At 46.2% G+C, this 19,269-nt stretch overlaps 1 protein-coding gene across 1 annotated transcript in view; it reads left to right on the top strand.

Annotated features, from left to right (window-relative positions):
* Positions 1-19,269, top strand: part of TTC28 (tetratricopeptide repeat domain 28) — a 238,031-nt gene that overhangs the window by 212,616 nt on the left and 6,146 nt on the right. The window contains exons 14-22 of the mRNA XM_067306781.1: positions 3,228-3,372; positions 9,001-9,180; positions 10,312-11,032; positions 12,788-12,912; positions 13,972-14,203; positions 14,693-14,769; positions 16,894-16,917; positions 17,770-17,899; positions 18,998-19,105. Of these exons, the coding sequence (XP_067162882.1) occupies positions 3,228-3,372; positions 9,001-9,180; positions 10,312-11,032; positions 12,788-12,912; positions 13,972-14,203; positions 14,693-14,769; positions 16,894-16,917; positions 17,770-17,899; positions 18,998-19,105 (1,742 nt within the window). The remainder of the gene's footprint in view (positions 1-3,227; positions 3,373-9,000; positions 9,181-10,311; positions 11,033-12,787; positions 12,913-13,971; positions 14,204-14,692; positions 14,770-16,893; positions 16,918-17,769; positions 17,900-18,997; positions 19,106-19,269) is intronic.

The following is a 19,269-nucleotide window of genomic DNA, read 5'->3' as shown; positions in this document are numbered from 1 at the left end:
AGACAAAGGGCAGAAGGAGAGTAATGCTGATTATACGCGGGCGGTCCCGAGTCCCAGTGTGTGCAGTTTCCTCTGCTTGCTGCAGGGTTGGACTCCCTCGCACAAAGGGTGATAAATAAGCAGCACTGCAGAGTCTGTGCAGAGACTCAATGAGAGATGTTATTGTTCCAGAAATCAGGGGAGGGGACACTGCAAGAGAAAGGTGGAAAGCGCAGACTTGCTGCTGTGCAGCACCCCAGAAGCTAGCAGTGGCACTTAGTAGAAGGGACACTTGGCCAAATGATTCGGAAGAGCCTCTTGTATTGAAATCACTTGGATGCAGATACACGACAAGCCACCTGGAGAACAGTTTGCACTGGTTTGGGAGGAAAAGGAGCAAGCTGGCCAGGGTTCCAGGTCTGCTGGGTTTTCTACAAAAGATCCAGCCTCCCTCTATGGATTTTTGCACTCTTTCTTGTGTGCACAAACACTTGGGCAAGGGATGTGAAAGATTTATGATACCCCTTTGGTTTTGTTTTAATAAAAAACAATCTGAGTGGTGAAGGGATAAATCTAGAGCTGCTTGGCTGCAAAACCAAGATGAAGGAGGCTCTGCTGATTAGAGTAATCAAGCCCCTATTCCCTGTAATAAATTAGTCTGTTAAAATTAGTTAATACAGAAAGAGAGGCTAGCGACTGCCACCTGCTGGCACATAGCTGCTTTTTAGGAAGGTCGGGGACTATTGTTCTTGGCCCAGGACTTTATGTGCTCACTGGTTCCTGAATGAGCAGCAGCTGGATATCCCTGCCCTGCTGGCGGGGTGTTGCAGACAGGATAGAGCAGAAGGGTGTGCTCTGAGCACAGAAGGGTTCAGAGGGTTCGGAGCACAGCACAATAAGAGCATGAGTTGGGAAAAGCATAGTTTTTACTTCCTCATATGATTTTAAAACCTGTGTTACATAAAGTAAGGAAGCAGCTGAGCAGTGCACAGCGTGCTTGGCTCAGTCGGCTCCTGCAAGGAAGCTCGGCAGAGGGGCCCAAAGGGGAGCATGCTGCGCTGAGTCCATCCTGATTCTGCATGAGCCTGGTATTGGGCAAGTCACCCAGCTCAAGTTTCCAGCAGCAGCAAGTTGCTCCAGCTCACCCTGGCTTTCACTGGAATCCCAGTTTGTACTGGAAGGTGTGGGCATTTGGTCACCGGGCTTCTATGTGTGCTCTTAAAATGCTCCTGCTGGCCTGTAAGACGTAAAACCCCGTATTAGTGGGGAACATGATTGGTAGCATCATTTTTCCTATAGTGAATGGGTTTTAGACATGATGTGAACTGGTCTGGAGACTGGTTTCAGCAGTTGTAGAGAGACAGAGAAGGGTGAAAGATTTCCTGAATCTGGTTCTTGGTATGTGTCAGAAAAGGCTAGAGGTATTTCCCAAGCCTGTGGTTTGTCAGGAACAGTAGGAGCGCTCTTGAGTGCAATATTTTTGCTCTGCTTGTCTTTCCCTGCATGTTGGCTTAGTTTGTGAATATGAAGAGACACTGTGCAGATACATATGCCTGTAGCAGATATACAGTCAACTGAAAAAGTCTGTATTAATACACCTCACTGACTGAAATAACTTTTGGACACTTAGTTTTGTTTCAGTTTCCTGGATGTGCAAATACTTTCTGTTTCTACTTTTGCTTCTTTTGGGTGTTGATAGCCAGGAATTGATCAAGGAAAGAGATAAAAGTAAGGAATAGAAACAAGGCATTTCTCGTGAGCGAAGATCCTTAAAAATGCCATTGTAGACCAGTATCCTGATAAAGCAGCATGGGTTTGGTCCTGAATCCAGGAAACTGTTTCTTTCCTGTTGTGTAAGCTAGGAAGGGCAAACCGCACTGGAAGGTGTTTGAGAAGCAGAGCAGCAGTGTGCTTTCTAGAGACCGCAAGTGGAAGGAGGCTTTCCCTGTGCAGCAGCACCAGAATATGGTCTGGACTGGGATTATGGGGAACCATCCACTGAAAGCTTGCAGCACTTGGAGAACAACAGGGCATGTGTTCCTTCTTAGATGGTCTTTTGTGCACGAGGTGAAGACTCTGGTTGCACTTCAGAGCTTGCACTACCATTACTGTCCGATGCCTGGGTTCCCCCCTGCCCTTTTTTATGGCCCACCTGCTACAATTTTCTGAAAAATTATCTTTTTCACATAAAATGATTGTTTATGGCCACAAGCCCAAGATAACTATTCTGGGGAGCACAGAGTGCTAGAGTAGGCAGACCAGAATGGGCAATGTCATTTCCTCGACAGAGCAATAACTTCTTGTGCCCATGCTGTCTCAGTCTCCTCAGAGTGCCAGTGTTTGGTGGCCGATGCCAGGAGAATGTGTGTAGAGTTCTGCCCGTGTGGATTAACCCAGAATTGTCCCTTTCTGCTGCTTGCATGAAGAAGAGATCATCAGGAAACAAAATCAGCCCTGTTTGGGTGTAGGGAAAGGGAACTGTGCCATGGTATTTGGGCAGTGCTTGGAGGCAGCTTTGTTTGTGATTGAATTTTGGCAGTGAGCATTGTAAGAGAGTGGCTGGAGATGGCCAGATAGCGAATAAAGGAAACCCTAGCTTGTATTGCCATTGTCCCCAAGGAACAGGAAAGTGGGAGCAAAACAATGTTGCAGGAAATGAGCAAGCTGTCAGGAAAACAGAGTTCAGATCAGCTTTCATGCTGGAGATGGAGTTTAACCTGCATGCACGGCTCGGGATGATGCTTAGAGGCAGCGCCCAAAGGCAGCAGCCCTGACTTCATGGGGCCATTCAGAGGGGAGACGGCAAGCACAGGTGTAATCCTCACCTCCTGGTGTTTGCCTGTTGTCTTATTTCCTTTCAGTTCCATGCCAGAGTAGCTGGCGCAAAGTGCCCCGAAGCTTCCTGTGATTGTAGTCAGTTGTTAATGGCTCTCACGTTTGCCTGCGCACAATCACTACACACAAGTATGTAATTAAATACTGTGAACAGCACTTTGGGGCATTTGATTTTGTAGAGAAATACCACAGAAGCGTAAGCTGCTGTCTGCAGCTTGTTCGCCCTGTCATTCGTGTCATTGTTTACTGCGGTGTGAAACTGAGTGGGATAACGAAGCTGTGGCATGAAGCATCTCATGGAGCACCATTGCTGGCCTGGGCTGGGCTGAAGGGTCAGCAGAATGATGTCAGGGCAAACTGCTGTGGGTCTTCAGGTTTCTGCAACTAACCTTTCAGTTGTCTTTTGTCCACAGGAGCTGTCAGAGCATGACCAGTCTGTTCAGCAGTACCATGTCTCCTGTTAAGGATGGGACATCTTCTCTTCCAAGGAGGCAGACTTCCTTCACCAAGCCCCCTCTCCGTGCGCTCTATGACTTATTGATAGGACCCATGGAAGGAGTAAGTCTTTAGTGAGGACAAATGTAGAGCTTCACTTACCAAAATCCCCTGTGATGCAGGAAAGCAAGGACAGACAGCTTGGGAATTGTATCTGAGGCAAGGTGCCTGTCACTTGGTCTTCCCAGATGGTGAGACGGGGTATGCTGGGAGATGGAAACAGGGGATGTTGTCATTGATACTACTTCCAGTCAGCTGCCGACGTATAGGGCTTCTGATGAACTGCAGTAGGAAGCGTATCTTTGTTTCACTAATTGGCAAGCTGGCAAATTTGGTAGAGCTACCTAGGGCCAAATAGGTCAGGGAGAGCGAAAAACTGTTCTCAACACAGGAAAGTTCCCCAAAGGGGAGTTATCTTACATGTGCCCATGTTGTGAGATGTAGCAGTGTGAGTGGTTTGCCTGCATCTGAAATGAAGGGAGTTCTTCACTGTCTTAATAGTTCCGCCAATTTATGCTTCTCTTTCCTGTGGAGACACAAAATGTGCCCTCCACCCTATCCCTGCAGACAAAAAAAAAAAAAAAAAAAAAAAAAAAGTGTACTTGATATTCAGTCTCCTTGCTTATGATGTTCCCTCCCCCACGAGCACCTACCCACACTCCACTTTTCGCATCTCAGGATTTTGCATGCTGTCTCTGACCTCCTCTGTCATCTTTGTAGAGGTAATATGTCACACTGGAGAATATCCTGGTGTATACTCTATGTGTGAGTGTGGGAAGCCTGGGAGAAGGGGAGGGGAGGACAGTGACCCTGAGGAAAGGTGATGTCCAGGAAAGCCACCTCCATGGGAAAGGAGAAAGCTGCTGCTGGACAAAGTGGTGACAGGGACTTATTCCACACCCCAATTACAAGAGATGGCATGTATCACCATTTCTGCCAGCACCTACAAACAGAGCTGCTGCAGTCATGTGGAGGAATATATACCCTGGAGTAGACATGGTGAGATTTCACAGCACATAGAACAGAGGATTTTATGAGGCTTGCCAGCTCTCTTGCAATTTTAAGCTTATTGGGCACCTGAGCTCTACCACTGTCTCTGTGTATCCTTAGGCAGTGGACAAGTCTGTGCACTGTCTTTGCTTTCTCTTAAATTTCGAAACTTAAATGCAGCTAGTGATGAAACCAGAAAGTCTTTATTTTTTTTATTTCTTATAAATTCTGTATTCAAAGGTCAGAATGGTTAAGATGAAAGTCATAGCCATCTGGCAGTAGCTTTTGATGCCTCTCTCCAGAGCGTTGTATCGTTCTGCTGCCCTTTTGCCTGCTTGCTGTCTGACCGGTAAACTCTAGGTTAGGGACCATGGTGTAGATAGTGTGTGCACTCCACTGTCCCTAGTGCAGGCATGCCTCAAAGATAACTGCCTACGCAGTGAAGGTCATGATGAATTCTTACCCATGTCCTTGGGCAAGCTGCGGATTTCCTTTTAGCAGAATGCTTGAACAGATGCCCTGGAGTTTTCTGCATTGTTGCTGTGACATCCTTCTCCTCTCTGCTGTTGACTCTGTATTTTCAGTGACTGATGCTCACCCTTCCACTTCTCCTCTACCTTCCCAAGGTCCTTTTTTCTAAGCTCAAAGCAGTTACTGCTTTTTCCCAGATCCCTCATACAAGCTGTTCCTTGCACTGTCTGGAGTGCTTTTTCAGTATTGGCAGTGCCCTTTCTAAAATGAAGTGAACAGAGCTACAGACAGCTTTCTAAGTAGAGGACTATAATAGCTGCTTCTGATTTATGTTCCATACCCGCTGCAACGAGATGTAAAGTTATGTCCTCAGAGCCCAGTTGTTGTTTCCTTTTAGTGCTGCTAAACAAGGTGCAGACAGTTCAGTGAATTGCCGCCTCCAGCCTTTTCCTTCTTCCCACCCCCTTTTGCACTGCGGTAGCACAGAGAGGCTGGCAGCACCACAGACCCACCCTGGGCCTCTGAATGTCACACAGTACCACCCCGACAGCCAGGTGTGTAGCCAAGTGATGCTGGACTTGCTCTCTCCCTCCTATAGGTTGGTGCTTTTGCAGGGGCATGGAAATGCTCCTAGCCAGGGCCCCCAGGTGCTAGCAGCAGTGATGGATGGCTGTGTTTGCATGCTCTGCAGTCCTGCTTTGGTTTACTGACTGAGTATCCCAAGGTTTGACCCAGACTGTGCTCTGAACGTGGCTGTTGCTGGCATCTGGGCACTTCTGTTGGCTCAAGCGCTGAGGGTGTGGGCAAGGAAACATCTTGTGCTGGTGAATCAAAGAGATGACCAGTAAATAGAGATGCAAAGGGAAGCTGGATTGCTCGGTGTCCTGGCTATGTCCTAGGTCTTGGATAGCAGGCAGTTCTGCTCCAGAAAGTGCATGTGCATCCTGTTTGCAGGGCAAGGAACCTTTCCCTTTGGAGGGGTAGAAAAAGCCATTTATTGGTTTTCTACGTCTTCTGCTACAATGTCCTTGAAATAGCTTTGCCTGGGCACGTAACATCTGCCATAGTCTAAATAGGTATGATAAGTTGGGAAGAAATCTTCGGCTCAAACTCCAAGAGCCCTCCTTTCTCCTTCCAGGCCAGGAATAACTGTGGTTGAGTATTGCTTGGTAGTTTTGTGTGACTGCTACCTAAAATTGCTACGTCTCCAGTAAGATATTGGATACTGGGCTTGGCAGGACTTTTGGAGAGTGCAGAACTATCAGATACAGGATTCTTGCTAGCGTACAGTCTAAGAAAATGTAGTTCAGGTGTTGCATGTGGTCTGGCTGTCCCATCATAGTGGAAAATTCTGATTATAGCAGCACTAGCTGCACATTAGAGGCCCATCCAAGCCAGCAGCTGTCAGCAGGCTTAACGCGGCACCGTTGTGCTCCCAACAAGTTAGGCACCAGAGACTTTTCCATCTTCACCGGCATAGCCTGTATTGTTACTGTGAAGCAGACCACAGGTTCCTGTGCTTTGCAGTTCAACCCTTGCTCCTCTTTCTCACTGAATAGATTCTTTTTGTTAAAACTCACCCCTAAAAATAATTCTTGGAGGTATATGAATGCAAATGAGCCTCATAATTTTATTTCTCTCTCCCTAACACATGGGAAAAAGAAAGTATATTAAAGTCTAGGGGTTTTCCATACAAATGGAAAATTCTGCAAAGCACATGTCACTATGGCTTAGATTCTGTTGCCAACAGCTAAAATTCCTGCAGCAGGAAGTCAAACAGAATATCTACAAAAACAACCAAGAAAAACCTTCAAAACATCTCCAGAAAACAACAGCCCCCCTGGTGGGAAGCTGCTGCTTGTCAGTTTGGTCTCTGCTGAGAGGCAAGGCTGGATGGAGCCTGGCAGATTGAGCCGCAGAGCGTGCAGGCTGGTTCCCCGCAGGCGCGTGTGCTGGGGAGCCTCCCTGGGCCCTCGGCGCCCGCAAAGAGCGAGTCAGGACGGAGCAGGCGTGTTTCACGGGAGGGTCCCCGGCAGCTGCACGGCAGTGACTGAGCCCATGTCGTTGCCTTCAGTCAGTGGAGTGGGGTGAGTTGGGAAGCTGTAAGGAGGACAGCAGAAACAGCAAGAGGTCAGCAACTATTTTTAACTCCTTTTAAAAGAAAATTTTCTTACCCTTCAGCAGTTTTGTTACCGCTTTACAAGCCAAAAAGTATAAAAGCATCTCACTGTCTATGCTCGGCTTTCTACTGTGTGACTTTCTCCCTCATATCTGACCTGATTTGGTATTTCAGACTCCCTCTGGAGGAGACAGCCAGACTGATTTTCCTGTTTCTTTATTAATATTCATTCATCTTTGCTGCTGCCTGAGAGCTAAAGCTCGAGAGTGACTGCAGATTCCTGCTATGCTTTGACTGCTAGGGAGATGGGGTCAGTGCATTTCACATTAATGCTCAGCTGTCAGTACGTCACTCTCCAATGTGGAAGATAGACCCTGACCAAGGTGGAGGGAAGGAATTGTGCGCTAGGACCAGGGTGCATTTATCCGAGCTCTCTATGTAAAACTTGTCTCAAGTAGTAAAATTCACCCTCAAAATGCACAGTGTCAATTTCTTTTCTGTCACATTGTCTGTTTATTCAGCATGTCTCACTTCAGGATTTTCTAGTGTTGCTCTTGCACCCCTTTGTTCCAGAAGTTTGTTTTTCCATCAGATGTTTCATGGCAGTCATTCGCTATTGACAGTGGAGAAATATTTTCAGACAGAAGATTCTTATCTCTCCTGTCAAATGGGGACTGGATTGAAATACACTGGCTCTAAAACAAGGAACTCAGAGTAATGTTTGATAAATAACAGAAAAGAGGCAGAACCTGGATATTATTTCTTCCAAGAATGATGTATCTATATAGATAGTTTTTTAGGTTATTATTTATGAAATACAAGTCATGTGTTTGAAAAATAAACTTGTTTTACTGCTGCTGTGTTGAAGCCAGCATTTTCAGTAGGAAGAGGTAACATTGGAAAGTAATTCAGAAATCCACCTGGAATGGACCGAGGCAGTTCTGTCTCCATTAGCTGAGCAGCCTGATTTGCTCTTCTCCTGTCAAAACAGATGTTTGCTACATCTGATGACAATCAAAATAGTGTCACTCAGAAGAACTTGCAGTCCTGCCTACTAGGTCCCTGTCTCCATCCTGCAGTGAACACTGCAAAGTTAGCTTGTGTTTAGGAAGAAAAGGCAGTCTAGAGGGAAATAGAGCAACACTAGTTGAACTGGTCGACTCCAAAACTATGTCAGGTTGATGACTTGGTCTCATCCAAGCTTGTGCTAAAGGCACATTCTTTACCTAAGTGGTTAATTTACCAGGCCAAGCTGTATCTGCTGCTCTAGCTTAAAGGCACAGAATTGTGTAGAAATTTACTGCCATTTTGCATCAGAGTCCTTGAGACTTCTTTTTTTTTTTCTGCTGCAATTTTGCAAGTGGAAGCAAATTTTGATTCCTTGGAGTTACCCTTCCCTGGGGTGGTAACTAGTTATTTTTAAGACATATTAGATAAATAAGAATGAAATTACCATAGTAACATGGGACCAGAAGCAGCAATCACGTTATATGCCTATTTGCATGTTGTCTGTTTATTGATCAGCCTGTCTCACTCCTCCATCCATAAAATGTTTTCTGTTTAAACCCGTTTCTGATTCTGGGTTGATTAGTGTCAAGCATCTCGCAGTGCAGGTCATACATGTATCTGTCTGCGGATTGTATGCTTTTATAGGAGAAGCTGCTGTTCTAAAATTCAATACCAGAAGAAGTGTTCTTTCAAAACATGAGGTGGTAATATTAACAAGACACAGGTGGCTGGGGTTAACTAAGAGTTTACACCAAAATGGAAGGAGTTGGTGTACTGTGATGAGGCTAGACACCAGCAAATTTGCCTAGGCTGGCTGTGACTGCTGAGGGCTGTACAGCACATTAGTGAACTCGAGGCTCATTCATCTGGATGGGATTCTTCCATGCACAGATAAAAGCAACAGTCCAGCTTTATACAACTGTCAAAATGTCAGTGTGTGTTCACTGGTCACAGCATCTGGGGTCAAATGCGTGCACATGAAGAGTAATTCTGAGGTGGATATTGCCAAACTGTGGGATCAGACTAGAGCCCAACACTTGGAGAGTGCAGCCTGCGGGACTGAGGCAGTGAAAGGACCAAACTGATCTCTCTTTCCTTTTCAGGGTTTGATGCATTCCAGTGGTCCTGTTGGCCGCCACCGTCAGCTGATCCTGGTTCTGGAGGGAGAACTGTACCTCATTCCTTTTGCTCTTCTGAAGGGCAGTTCCTCCAATGAGTACCTCTATGAGCGCTTCAGCCTCATTGCAGTGCCATCCATCCAGTCGCTGAACCCTGGCTCCAAGGTCTGGCATTGCCTCGTAAAACCTCTCTCTCATAGACCCTCTCCCGTGAGGTGCAGGTCCCGGTACATGCTAGAATAGCAGCAGCTGTGTCCTGCTGCACCTGATGATAGACTAGAAACCACAGATGTACCACCTTCCCAAGGCGCTGCCAGTTCTGGAGCATGCTGAGCACCACAGGTGTGAAGTAGATTCTGGTGTAGTTCCTGCAGCACAGAGATCACTGTCCCAAGCATGCTGGGGAGGACAGGGGGAGTGGATCATTTGGATATCTTCCTCTAAGGGTGCCATGTCCTAGGGTGTGGACCTCCATGGTAGACTGCAGAAATGTAGGTGTTTGTGATCTAGACTGAGCTTCGTTGCTGACTTCACTGCGTCCTAGCAGACTCCTGGTACAGTTGACTACTTGACAGCTCTCTGTGTGGAGAAGGCCTCTCATGTCTCATGATACTGAAGCCATTAGTCAAGGTTGATACCACAGGCAAATCCTGAGGAATTACCTTCATGCTGATGTTTGGCAACAACCTTCAGCTTTTCTAAGGCCCCAGGTCCCCAGGGAGAATGACCTAGTCACATCTGCTCTTGCTGAGCAGCGTCCTACTGTGTGTCTTGCCTTGCACTGGGTTAAACGCAGTCGTTGGAGCAGCAGAAGGGGTCTGAACTTTGTCACTGTTAATGATGGGGGGATTAGTCTCTTCTGTTCTTTATCAGGCCCCAGTGATCAGTTGCATGCAGCACCATGCTGCTGGCAGTGGTGATACCGGTCCTTGAAATACAGGTGTGAGAAACCGGTTAGTGATTACAAATAATTTTTCCCATAAGGTGGGAAACTGGAATCTCCTTTATACTTTTAGTTCTGCTACAGCCCTCCAAGGTGATCTAGGCTAAGTCTCTTTTTTTTCCTATCCTTATCTATTTCTGCACCCAAGAAATGGGGTTAGAAACCCTGACTGGAGTTGAGTGGGAGCTGTTCCTTGGAATAGCTGAATGGAAGAAACCAAGGAAATGCAAAGCATTTTTATAATTACAACAATCAGACTACTCTTTAGAGCCAAGGATACAGCATATTTTACAACCAGCACCCCAGCAGGCAGATCTTTGAACCCCATTTTCTGTTTCTCTTTTTCTCTGTAGTCCCACGTGAGGAAGAATACTCCTACTTACTCCAGTTCTACCTCAATGGCAGCTGTCATAGGAAATCCCAAGCTCCCTTCAGCAGTTATGGACAGGTGGCTGTGGGGACCTATGCCCTCTGCAGAAGAGGAGGCATATATGGTGTCTGAGTTACTTGGCTGCCAACCCTTAGTTGGCAATGCAGCGACAAAAGAGAGGGTCATGAGTGCCCTCTCTCAGGCAGAGTGTGTCCATTTTGCAACCCACATCTCCTGGAAGCTGGCTGCTTTGGTCCTGACACCCAACACTGACAGCAATCCAGCCAGCAGCAAGAGCTCTTTTGGGAACCCCTATACAATCCCAGAATCCCTTCGGATGCAGGATGATGCCAGCGATGCAGAGAGCATCTCAGACTGCCCTCCTCTTCAGGAGTTTCTGCTCACAGCAGCTGATGTCCTGGATCTGCGGCTTCCTGTTAAATTAGTGGTTCTTGGATCTTACCAAGAATCCAACAGCAAAGTCACTGCTGATGGGGTCATTGGCTTGACCAGAGCGTTCCTGGCTGCTGGGGCTCAGTGTGTCCTAGTGTCACTCTGGCCTGTTCCTGTGGCTGCTTCCAAAATGTTTGTGCATGCCTTCTATTCCTCCCTCTTAAATGGGATGAAAGCCAGTGCAGCCCTTGGAGAAGCGATGAAAACTGTACAGAGCAGCAAGCAGTTCTCACATCCATCCAACTGGGCAGGTAGGAAGCATCTGCTTTTTGATAAACAAGATGGGGTTTCTAGGAAGGGCTCTTATGCCAAATTGCTTATGTTAAGCAAGGAATGATGCTAGCAGGTGGCTGGGAGCCGTGTATTGCCCATGGTCTCCCAGGAGTCATCCCCTGTGCTTCAGACTATGCCGTCCATGACTGCTCCTTCCACTCCAAGTGGGGCTGAATGTCAATGTCATGGAAAACTTGAGCATTTCACAGCGTACAGTACGTAGATTATGGATTTCACGATTTAAAGTAATTGTGAGATGAAGTGTGTTTCATCTCAGTGACTGGAAGGACATAAGGCATGATACAAAGCTCATTCGCTGCATGGGTGAAATGCGTTGGGGCCTAGTTCCCCCACAGTTGGGATAGTTAGCTGGAGTTTGCTCCAAGTTATAGAACCTTGTCACTGACAATGTAGGTTTGACTCTGTAATGAGGCAAGAATAGTACTTCTAGAAGCAGTAGCAGCAATCAGCAGCTGTGATTTCCATGACGTAAACCTTGGAGGTCTCACTCGTTTGGTCCTGTCAGGAGAAAGGTTTCCCTGGCCTCCAGTGGAAACTTCCCAGCAGTGTAAGCAGACCCAGGGTGAAGTGCTGGTGCTCGCTCCCTCTCAGCTGGATTAGCGAGTTGAGATTCAGAAAGACAAAGTCCTGGAGTTCAGCAGTGTTACTGGGATAATTGTAAATAAGCTGCATTTTTTTCCCAACACAAGTCCTGTTCTTGAAAGCTGTAAACATTCTCCGAATGTTTTTTTCCTTTTGTGCAGGCAGCAATGCCTGATTGTTTGGATCAGACAGCTGCTGTGCGTATGACTCTGATGTAGAGTGTATGTGGCTGGAGGAGTGGGAAGCTCACTACAGCTTGTTAGAGAGGACACCTGGAGTTAGTCTGACAGACTGATCTCAGGCTTGCTGAGTCCAGTGTTAGGATGTGATTCAGAGAGTATCAGATGGGAGCTGGGTTTAGTTTAGAGACCACAGTTCAATTTGTATTTTCTTTTCCTTTTAAGAATTTGCTGTCTCAAAGGAAAGAACTTTTTTAAAAAAAAAAAAAAAAAGTTGACCTAGTTCCAGGCAAAACAGAATGAGTATGAACATGGGCTCTGAGCATCACCACCAAGCAAGGTTGCTCAAACTGTCTTAGTACTGCTTCTGTGATTTGTGAGCGAAGTCACTATACTCATATCCCAGTCTTCCCACTTTGACGATTAGCGGCGAGTCCCAGAGAGCACCGCAGCCTGGGCAGCCCCACGTCCAGCGGCAATGGATAAGGAGGGGCAGGCAGAGCTGCCTGTGCTGGTGCCTGGAGAAGCAAGCGTTTATACAGTGTGTAAGCCAAGACAGGTTTTTGACCCAGCCGAGGAAAGCTCTCCATTTTCTGATTTCTGTTGTTTCTAGGCTCTGTTTAGCATCTATTGATTTCTGCTGCTGTAAAGCAGACACGGAGCATGCTAGGACCGGTCTAGCTGCAATACAGCGTTTTTCCACTTGCTTGAACAGGAGAACAGTATTGATTTAATAGAGAAGAAGAGTAAGAAACATCCAGGGAGCTTTCTGGAAGTTCAGTCTATGGGACTGAGTAAGTGGACAGCTGCTCTAGGGAGAAAAATATAACTCTGCAGAGGGCAATGAACCATTTATTTCATTAGTCTGAAAAGTCAGGGGATATCTGCCTCTGTTTTGCAAGTTTTCTGTAATGAGAGAAGATTGAAAAGCTCTTATTCTGAATCCTGCAGGCTTCATGCTCATCGGGAGTGATGTGAAGCTGAACAGCCCTTCTTCGCTGGTAGGACAGGCCCTGACTGAGATTCTGCAGCACCCCGAAAGGGCACGAGATGCCCTGCGTGTCCTGCTACATCTGGTAGGAGAAAGGAAACGTTATAGCACTGAGCTGGCGTGGGGAGGGGCATTGCAGCCTATGTAGTCCTGAGATGATGCTACCTGTGGGTGTGCATCTGTGAATGACTGGGAAGAGAAACAACAGGATTTAATCACTTGCACTTGAATATAAACCTTTCTCCCTTAGCACAAGGTAATATCTTGCTGAAATTCTGGGTCACAGTGAAAAGAGTGGGATACCTGATGGGGTTTCCAGAGCAGATACCAAATCCTACCTTGTGTTGTCACAAACTCTTCCTCAGACTCATCTTGTTTGCAATAGCTGTTGAATTGAGTCTGTGCTTTAAAAATGAGATAATTGCTGAGGTTAATTGTTTTTACAAGAAAAACACTACAAACTTTGCAAGGGAAGCAGTAATGGAGTTGCAGAGTAATTTAGTGACCACTGTCTCTTTGCATATTTGGAGATAAGAGGCAATTTTGTTCCCATATGTGCCAGTAGCCTGCTGTGGGGAGCAGCAGGACCAAGGCCAAGCTGCCAGATGGTTAGAATCATCTCTCATGATTTTGAGTATTTTTCCTTCCAACGTGTCTTCTCTGCTGCCACAGGAATGTGGAATATCCATAGGGTGGTGGAAACCTATGAATAATACTAGTCATCCCAGTTGCTGTTTATTGTGAACGCTTCTCTCTCTTTGCTGTTTACCATATAGCTGGTTGCACGGTCTTGCCTGGTAATGAGCAGTGTGCTCAAGAGACTGGAACCTGAGCATGAGTCATCTTTTGGGGACAAACGCAGCTGCCAGTCTTATAGGAATGATCACAATCAAACTGGTACCTAGTTTCCTATGGCATTCATTTCCCCAGCATCCCAGAGAATAGTGACTGATCACAGCGATTTTGCAACTGAGTATTGAGTTACTGGGGCCTCTGCTTCCAAGGGCACTAACATCCTTCTGTGTAAGACAAGGCAGGTTCAACGTCGGTCTTGCTGTCTGCCTTTCCTGCCTCTTCACTGCGTACAAAGATCGTTAATAAAAATCTCTTATAAAATAAGCTAATGCTGTATTTTTCCCCAAAGGTGGAGAAGTCATTGCAGCGGATCCAGAATGGGCAGCACAACTCCATGTATACCTCCCAGCAAAGCGTGGAGAATAAAGTTGGTGGCATTCCCGGCTGGCAGGCGCTACTCACGGCCGTGGGGTTTCGGCTGGACCCTCCTGCCAGCGGCCTGCCCGCAGCAGTGTTCTTCCCCACCTCTGACCCTGGTGAGCGGCTACAGCAGTGCAGCACCACCATACAGTCCCTCCTAGGTAAGCCCCAGGCCAACCATGGGCTCTGTGCAAGCAGACCTCTGCCTTTCCCTGCTTTTCTTTGATGCAAGCCTACAAAATGATGAAATTTGTCTGATGTTGTTCTAGGTTTCTACAATAACAAAATAAAAGCATTTGACAGGACAAAGGCTCTAGAAGTAAATGTTTGTTGAGTATTTTGTCATACATGGAAATATTTACCACTGGATCCAGTATCTGGGAAGCATGATGTGACTGTTCCTTTCTCCCTGCTCTCAGTCAGAAACTGTGTGATCAGATACAAAGTTGGGAAGATACTTTTGCTTTCCAGAAATTGCTGCTGCTTCCAGAACCATTCACTGATGTGGGGGAGAGATTTTAGGAATTAGATGAGTTTGTGTTCTGTTCAGATTGTTGTATCAAGAAGCAGATTTTGAGCAAATAAAGAAACAGATTGAACAATCAAGCAACGGTTTTTGAACGAACCCTGTTTCTGTTGATGTTTTTCAGGTTTGCCTAACCCTGCACTTCAGGCACTTTGTAAACTTATCACAGCTTCAGAAACAGGAGAACAGCTTATCAACCGGGTAAGTTGGGAGGTTTCTCTCCAGCACCAGTTTCCAAATGCTTCCTTCCAGGCCAGTGAGTTCAGAAATGAACAAAATGGTTTATGCCCCAGTTTATCAGCCCAGCGGTTGCATGCTAGGAGACTTCAGTATTGAAATTCTAAACTTTCCTCTTGTGCGAGTGAAAGTGAATGTCCAGGAGAGCAAAATGCAGGCATGTTATTGAGCTGCATGGCCTTGGGTCTCCCAGTTCAGAGACAGAAGTGAAAACATAATACGTACAGCAGTGAGGGGGAAGCAAAATACAGGAAAAAAGAGTGGTAGAAGCACTAACTGCTTTTTGGCAACCCCATCCGGGGCCCGTGCTGGCTGGTCTTTGTCCAGAATAATTACCAGTGTCCCAAACAATAGCACCTACTTGGACAACGTGAGGTCTGTGAGGTACTTCTCAAGCCTGAGCCTCTGCTGGTTTGAGTGTTCATAGCTCTGCCAGAAGGATTCGGTATCTTTAAGAACAGAGCACTGCCTCCCCTTTTCACATTCCCCTCTCTCCCCATCCTTTCTAGCATGCGTAGGCTAACCTAACCTTACTCTGTGCCACCAGCCTGGCTGGCTTTCTGTCACATGTTTCTTACTGTCCTGATTCTCCTCTAATGCAGTTTATCTTGATCATTTTCCTGCTTTAGTAAATGCACACAGTGAATGTTGTGAATAGGTGCATAGCTCACCTTCTTTCCCCTTTCCCCATGCAGAAATGTTCTAGGGAAGCGCTGCAGTGGGTAGCTGGGATTATCCCCATGTAGTTTTAGAAGGGTCCCCTTCACTCTGTCATGTTGACTCTCTCTGCACAAAATACAAAACAACAGGTCCAGCTTTGCAGTTATCCATTAAGAAGCCTGCTTTGGCTATCCATTAGACTGAGTCTGTTTCAAGGAAATGTTTTTTTGTCAGAATCTACAGTAGCATGTGAGATATTTCTAATGGTTTGTGCTTTATGGGATTTTGCTGTCTTGCCTTGGCTCTTTTGTCAGTGCCTGAGGCTTTCGTGGCTGAATAGCAGTAGGTTATTTTGTCCTCATTGCCACCAGAGGGAGGCCCAGAGTAAGTGGGACGTGATGAGTAAAGGACATTCCAGTAGATCTGTATGTGTAACAATATCCCTGAGATTATTTCCCAGTTGTCGTCTTGCCTCAGATAATTAAATCATGCAAGGGAAAGAAATTCAGATGGCTATACACAGCTAACAAAAGATGTACTCACCATTTCCTTATATTGGCAGAGGTATTGCGTTGTTTTTGCAAATGTTTTTCTGTAGCCCAAAACCCCAGCAGAATTCCCTTTTGCACAAGAGTCTATCCAGTTAAAAGTTAGGGTGGTTTTGACTTAGCTCTTCCTTCCTCTGCTGTTAGTCGCTTTTCCTCCCCTCCTTCCTCTCAGCAGTTCAGTTAGTGAGCAGCTAAGGCTCTGCCGTCCCAAAGGACTGAAGGCTGTTTAAAGTATGTTGGGAGATGTCTCCGTTCAAAGCTGTAATGACTGGTAGTTCAGTTGCTGGCTAGTGCTTTCCTCTGCATCTTCAGCAGAGAGGGATAGGTTTCATAATGGAGCAGGTGCTCTTGGTATTAGTGAAGCAGCAAGGCAGGGAGCAGATCTCTTGCTCTGGATAGAAAGTATGTATTTTTATGTGCGAAAATGGAAGGCAGGAACCGGAAAAGGAAGAACTCTGGTACTACTGCATGTACAAGAAAAAGCTAGGGATCGTTGACTGCAGCAAGGGCCGATAATGTATCCCAGAGAAAACGAGAGAGGCTTGTTTGTGTTCAGCCTTCTGCCAGAATGTGGGTCGGCCTGGGGTATCTGCCCGTTCTGTGTCTGGTTTGATTGTAATGAGCTGGGCACTCCCAGATTCCAGCTGCCTTTTCCCATGCTGCTGGGCTCCTCCTGATTCACTGCTCAAGCCATTTCCATTACTTTCTTCTTTCTCTGGGTAGAGCATCTTGCACTCAGGATGCTGGTTTGCATGCAGATGTGTCACTGCACGGCAGGGTTCCCTCCCACAGGCACTTTGTAGCACAGAATAACCTGTGTTCTTTCTTTCTTTCCTTCTTTTCTCCTCTCTTTTTCTTTCTTGTTATCTGCTGCCCGAAGGCTGTTAAAAATATGGTGGGAATGGTGAGTATGACATGCAGGGGGGAATGACACTCCTGTGCAGGATAGAGTGCACAGACACAGAGTGCACGGTCATTGCAGACCCATTTCCCTGAGCTGCAGGGTAGTCTCTTCACCCTGCTTACAGGCCTGGAATTTGCTCTGTAATGCTAATGTGGAAAAAAGACAGTGTAAGCTTTTGTGGGTTGTAAGAGCTTCCAGGCTGAGATGGGTGGTCCTGGGATGCATTTGGTCCTGGATTAATGACTTTCCATCCTTCCTGCCCTGTCTGTTTCTGAGTTCAGTGGGATCCTGGCACCTTAATTTGTGTCAGATCTTCATAAACACATTTTTTCTAAACTTTGCTATTTCTGTCTCTTGGGCACTGTTGAGAGCCTTCTTTCCTGGGAAGTCATGAAGGTATTAGGAAAGTCTTCTGTAGTTTCATATGACTTTATTCTGCCCGGTTTAATGCTGAGAATGAGTTTCTTGGGATTCACAGAAGGGGTATGGCTCAGTCATGGAGTGGGCTTTAGCAAACATCTGTGAGCAGCCTCAAAGTGTCTCTTTCCTTTTCTTTCATGTCCCAGATTTTTCTGCTGTGCTTCCTCCTTGCTTTTTCCACTGGCCACATCTCCAGCCCTCACCCCTGTTCTGTCCCTTGCTTTGCTGGTGTTCAAGTTTGTCGATCGTCACTGTCCCTGGACTGCTTCCTCTGCCCAGACCTTTTCATCTCACTGTTCTGCTCAGGGGCAGCAGCTGATTATATGGGTCTATAGAGAAAGGGCTGTTTGCAGTGCATTTCCTTAGCTTTTCATCAGAAAAACGATGATATGGTTTGTAAGGAATGGCTAACGTTTGTATTGTTATCTTCAGCTACATCAAGTCTTGGTTCAACTTCAGGCAGGAGAGAAGGAGCAGGATTTCTCCTCTGCACCAATCCAGGTTTCCATCAGTGTCCAGCTCTGGAGGCTTCCTGGCTGTCATGAGTTTCTGGCAGCTCTAGGTAGGAAAACACTTCCTCCCATTTTCTTGCTATTACTCATGTCTTTGTGGTAGCTTCAAGTAGTGTGGGGGCTCACAGCATTAGATTTTTTTGCCTGGGTACTGCTTGGTTCTCTGCGTCTCTGGATGCGATCCCTGACTGCTCAATATATCTCTACCAGTTCACATGCACTCACTGGTGGGCCAGTGGCAGGGTGAGTTTTTCTGCATGCACTGAAACATCTCCTGAGGCAGCAGAACATGGATTACAGGGTTGACAGCAGCTTGGTGCCATCAGGTTGGTTCAACCCCATTTTTTTATTTCAGGGTTCTGTTCCCTTGCTGTTTATAATATATACTAGTTAGTTTGCTTCTGGCCTTCTATGGAATGAACCAACTGTTCCTTTGGCAGTGAAACCTGTGCACTGAGCAAGGATAGGACATACCACTGTGATAGTATGTACCAGGGTCTGTGTCCTGCAGAAAAGACAAATGAGGACTAAATATCAAATTAGACTTTATTCTGTTTTGGACCCTGCTTTGGGGAAGGGCATTGCAGGGAAGAGGCAGCACTGCAAAAAGAGACACACAAGAAAATTGCAAGAAGAGCTAGCAGAAGCCAGGCATCATTCCTAACACACATTCATGCCCCCTCCTGCCCTCACTGGCTAAGTTCCAGTGTCTCTGCTCTTCTTCAGGCCTATTTCTGTGAGAAATCTTTGAATTAATGACGAATGTCAGGGGCACCTGGGACCCCTCCCCAGAAATGTGGTTAGTATATGATTTCCTGACAATTCTAAATAATTTGCACATAAAAAAATTACTGAGTGCTGTATTATGTTTATCAGTTTGGATAGGAGTGATCAGTGTATGTGTTCAGAGTGCAGCACCTTAAAGCTCCTTACTGCTTGCTGGAGTAGACATGCTAAATAGTAGTAAAAACAAACCAGCAACAGTACATTGTAGGCCAAGAATCATCATTCTAGGACACTGCAGGATCTCTTTGTTCTGTTGATTTGATTGCTTTGTTCTGCTTGTGTTATAAATGAGATCACACCTCTTTTAAGGCATAGGATCTTTCTGTGAGATACAATTTTTTTTTCTTCATATTCTGCTGCAGGTTTTGACCTTTGTGAAGTTGGGCAAGAGGAGGTGATTCTGAAAACTGGGAAACAAGCTAATAGGAGGACGATGCACTTTGCTCTACAGTCCTTGCTGGCACTTTTTGGTAAAGCTACTTAGAGTAGTTTTTGCTCCTGTACCATCTGCTGATTTGATCAGAATGGCCTTTCTTGATATTTCATGTCATCACCTTTTGTGCTCACATACATACCTCATCATACCTACTTCCTACAGACCGCACATCATACAGTAGGTGCAGCAAATGGTTTT

This window comes from Apteryx mantelli, chromosome 17, assembly GCF_036417845.1.
Source record: "Apteryx mantelli isolate bAptMan1 chromosome 17, bAptMan1.hap1, whole genome shotgun sequence".
NCBI classification, from domain to species: domain Eukaryota; kingdom Metazoa; phylum Chordata; class Aves; order Apterygiformes; family Apterygidae; genus Apteryx; species Apteryx mantelli.
Note: the sequence above shows the minus strand (reverse complement) of the source record. Positions and strands in the feature narration are given on the sequence as shown.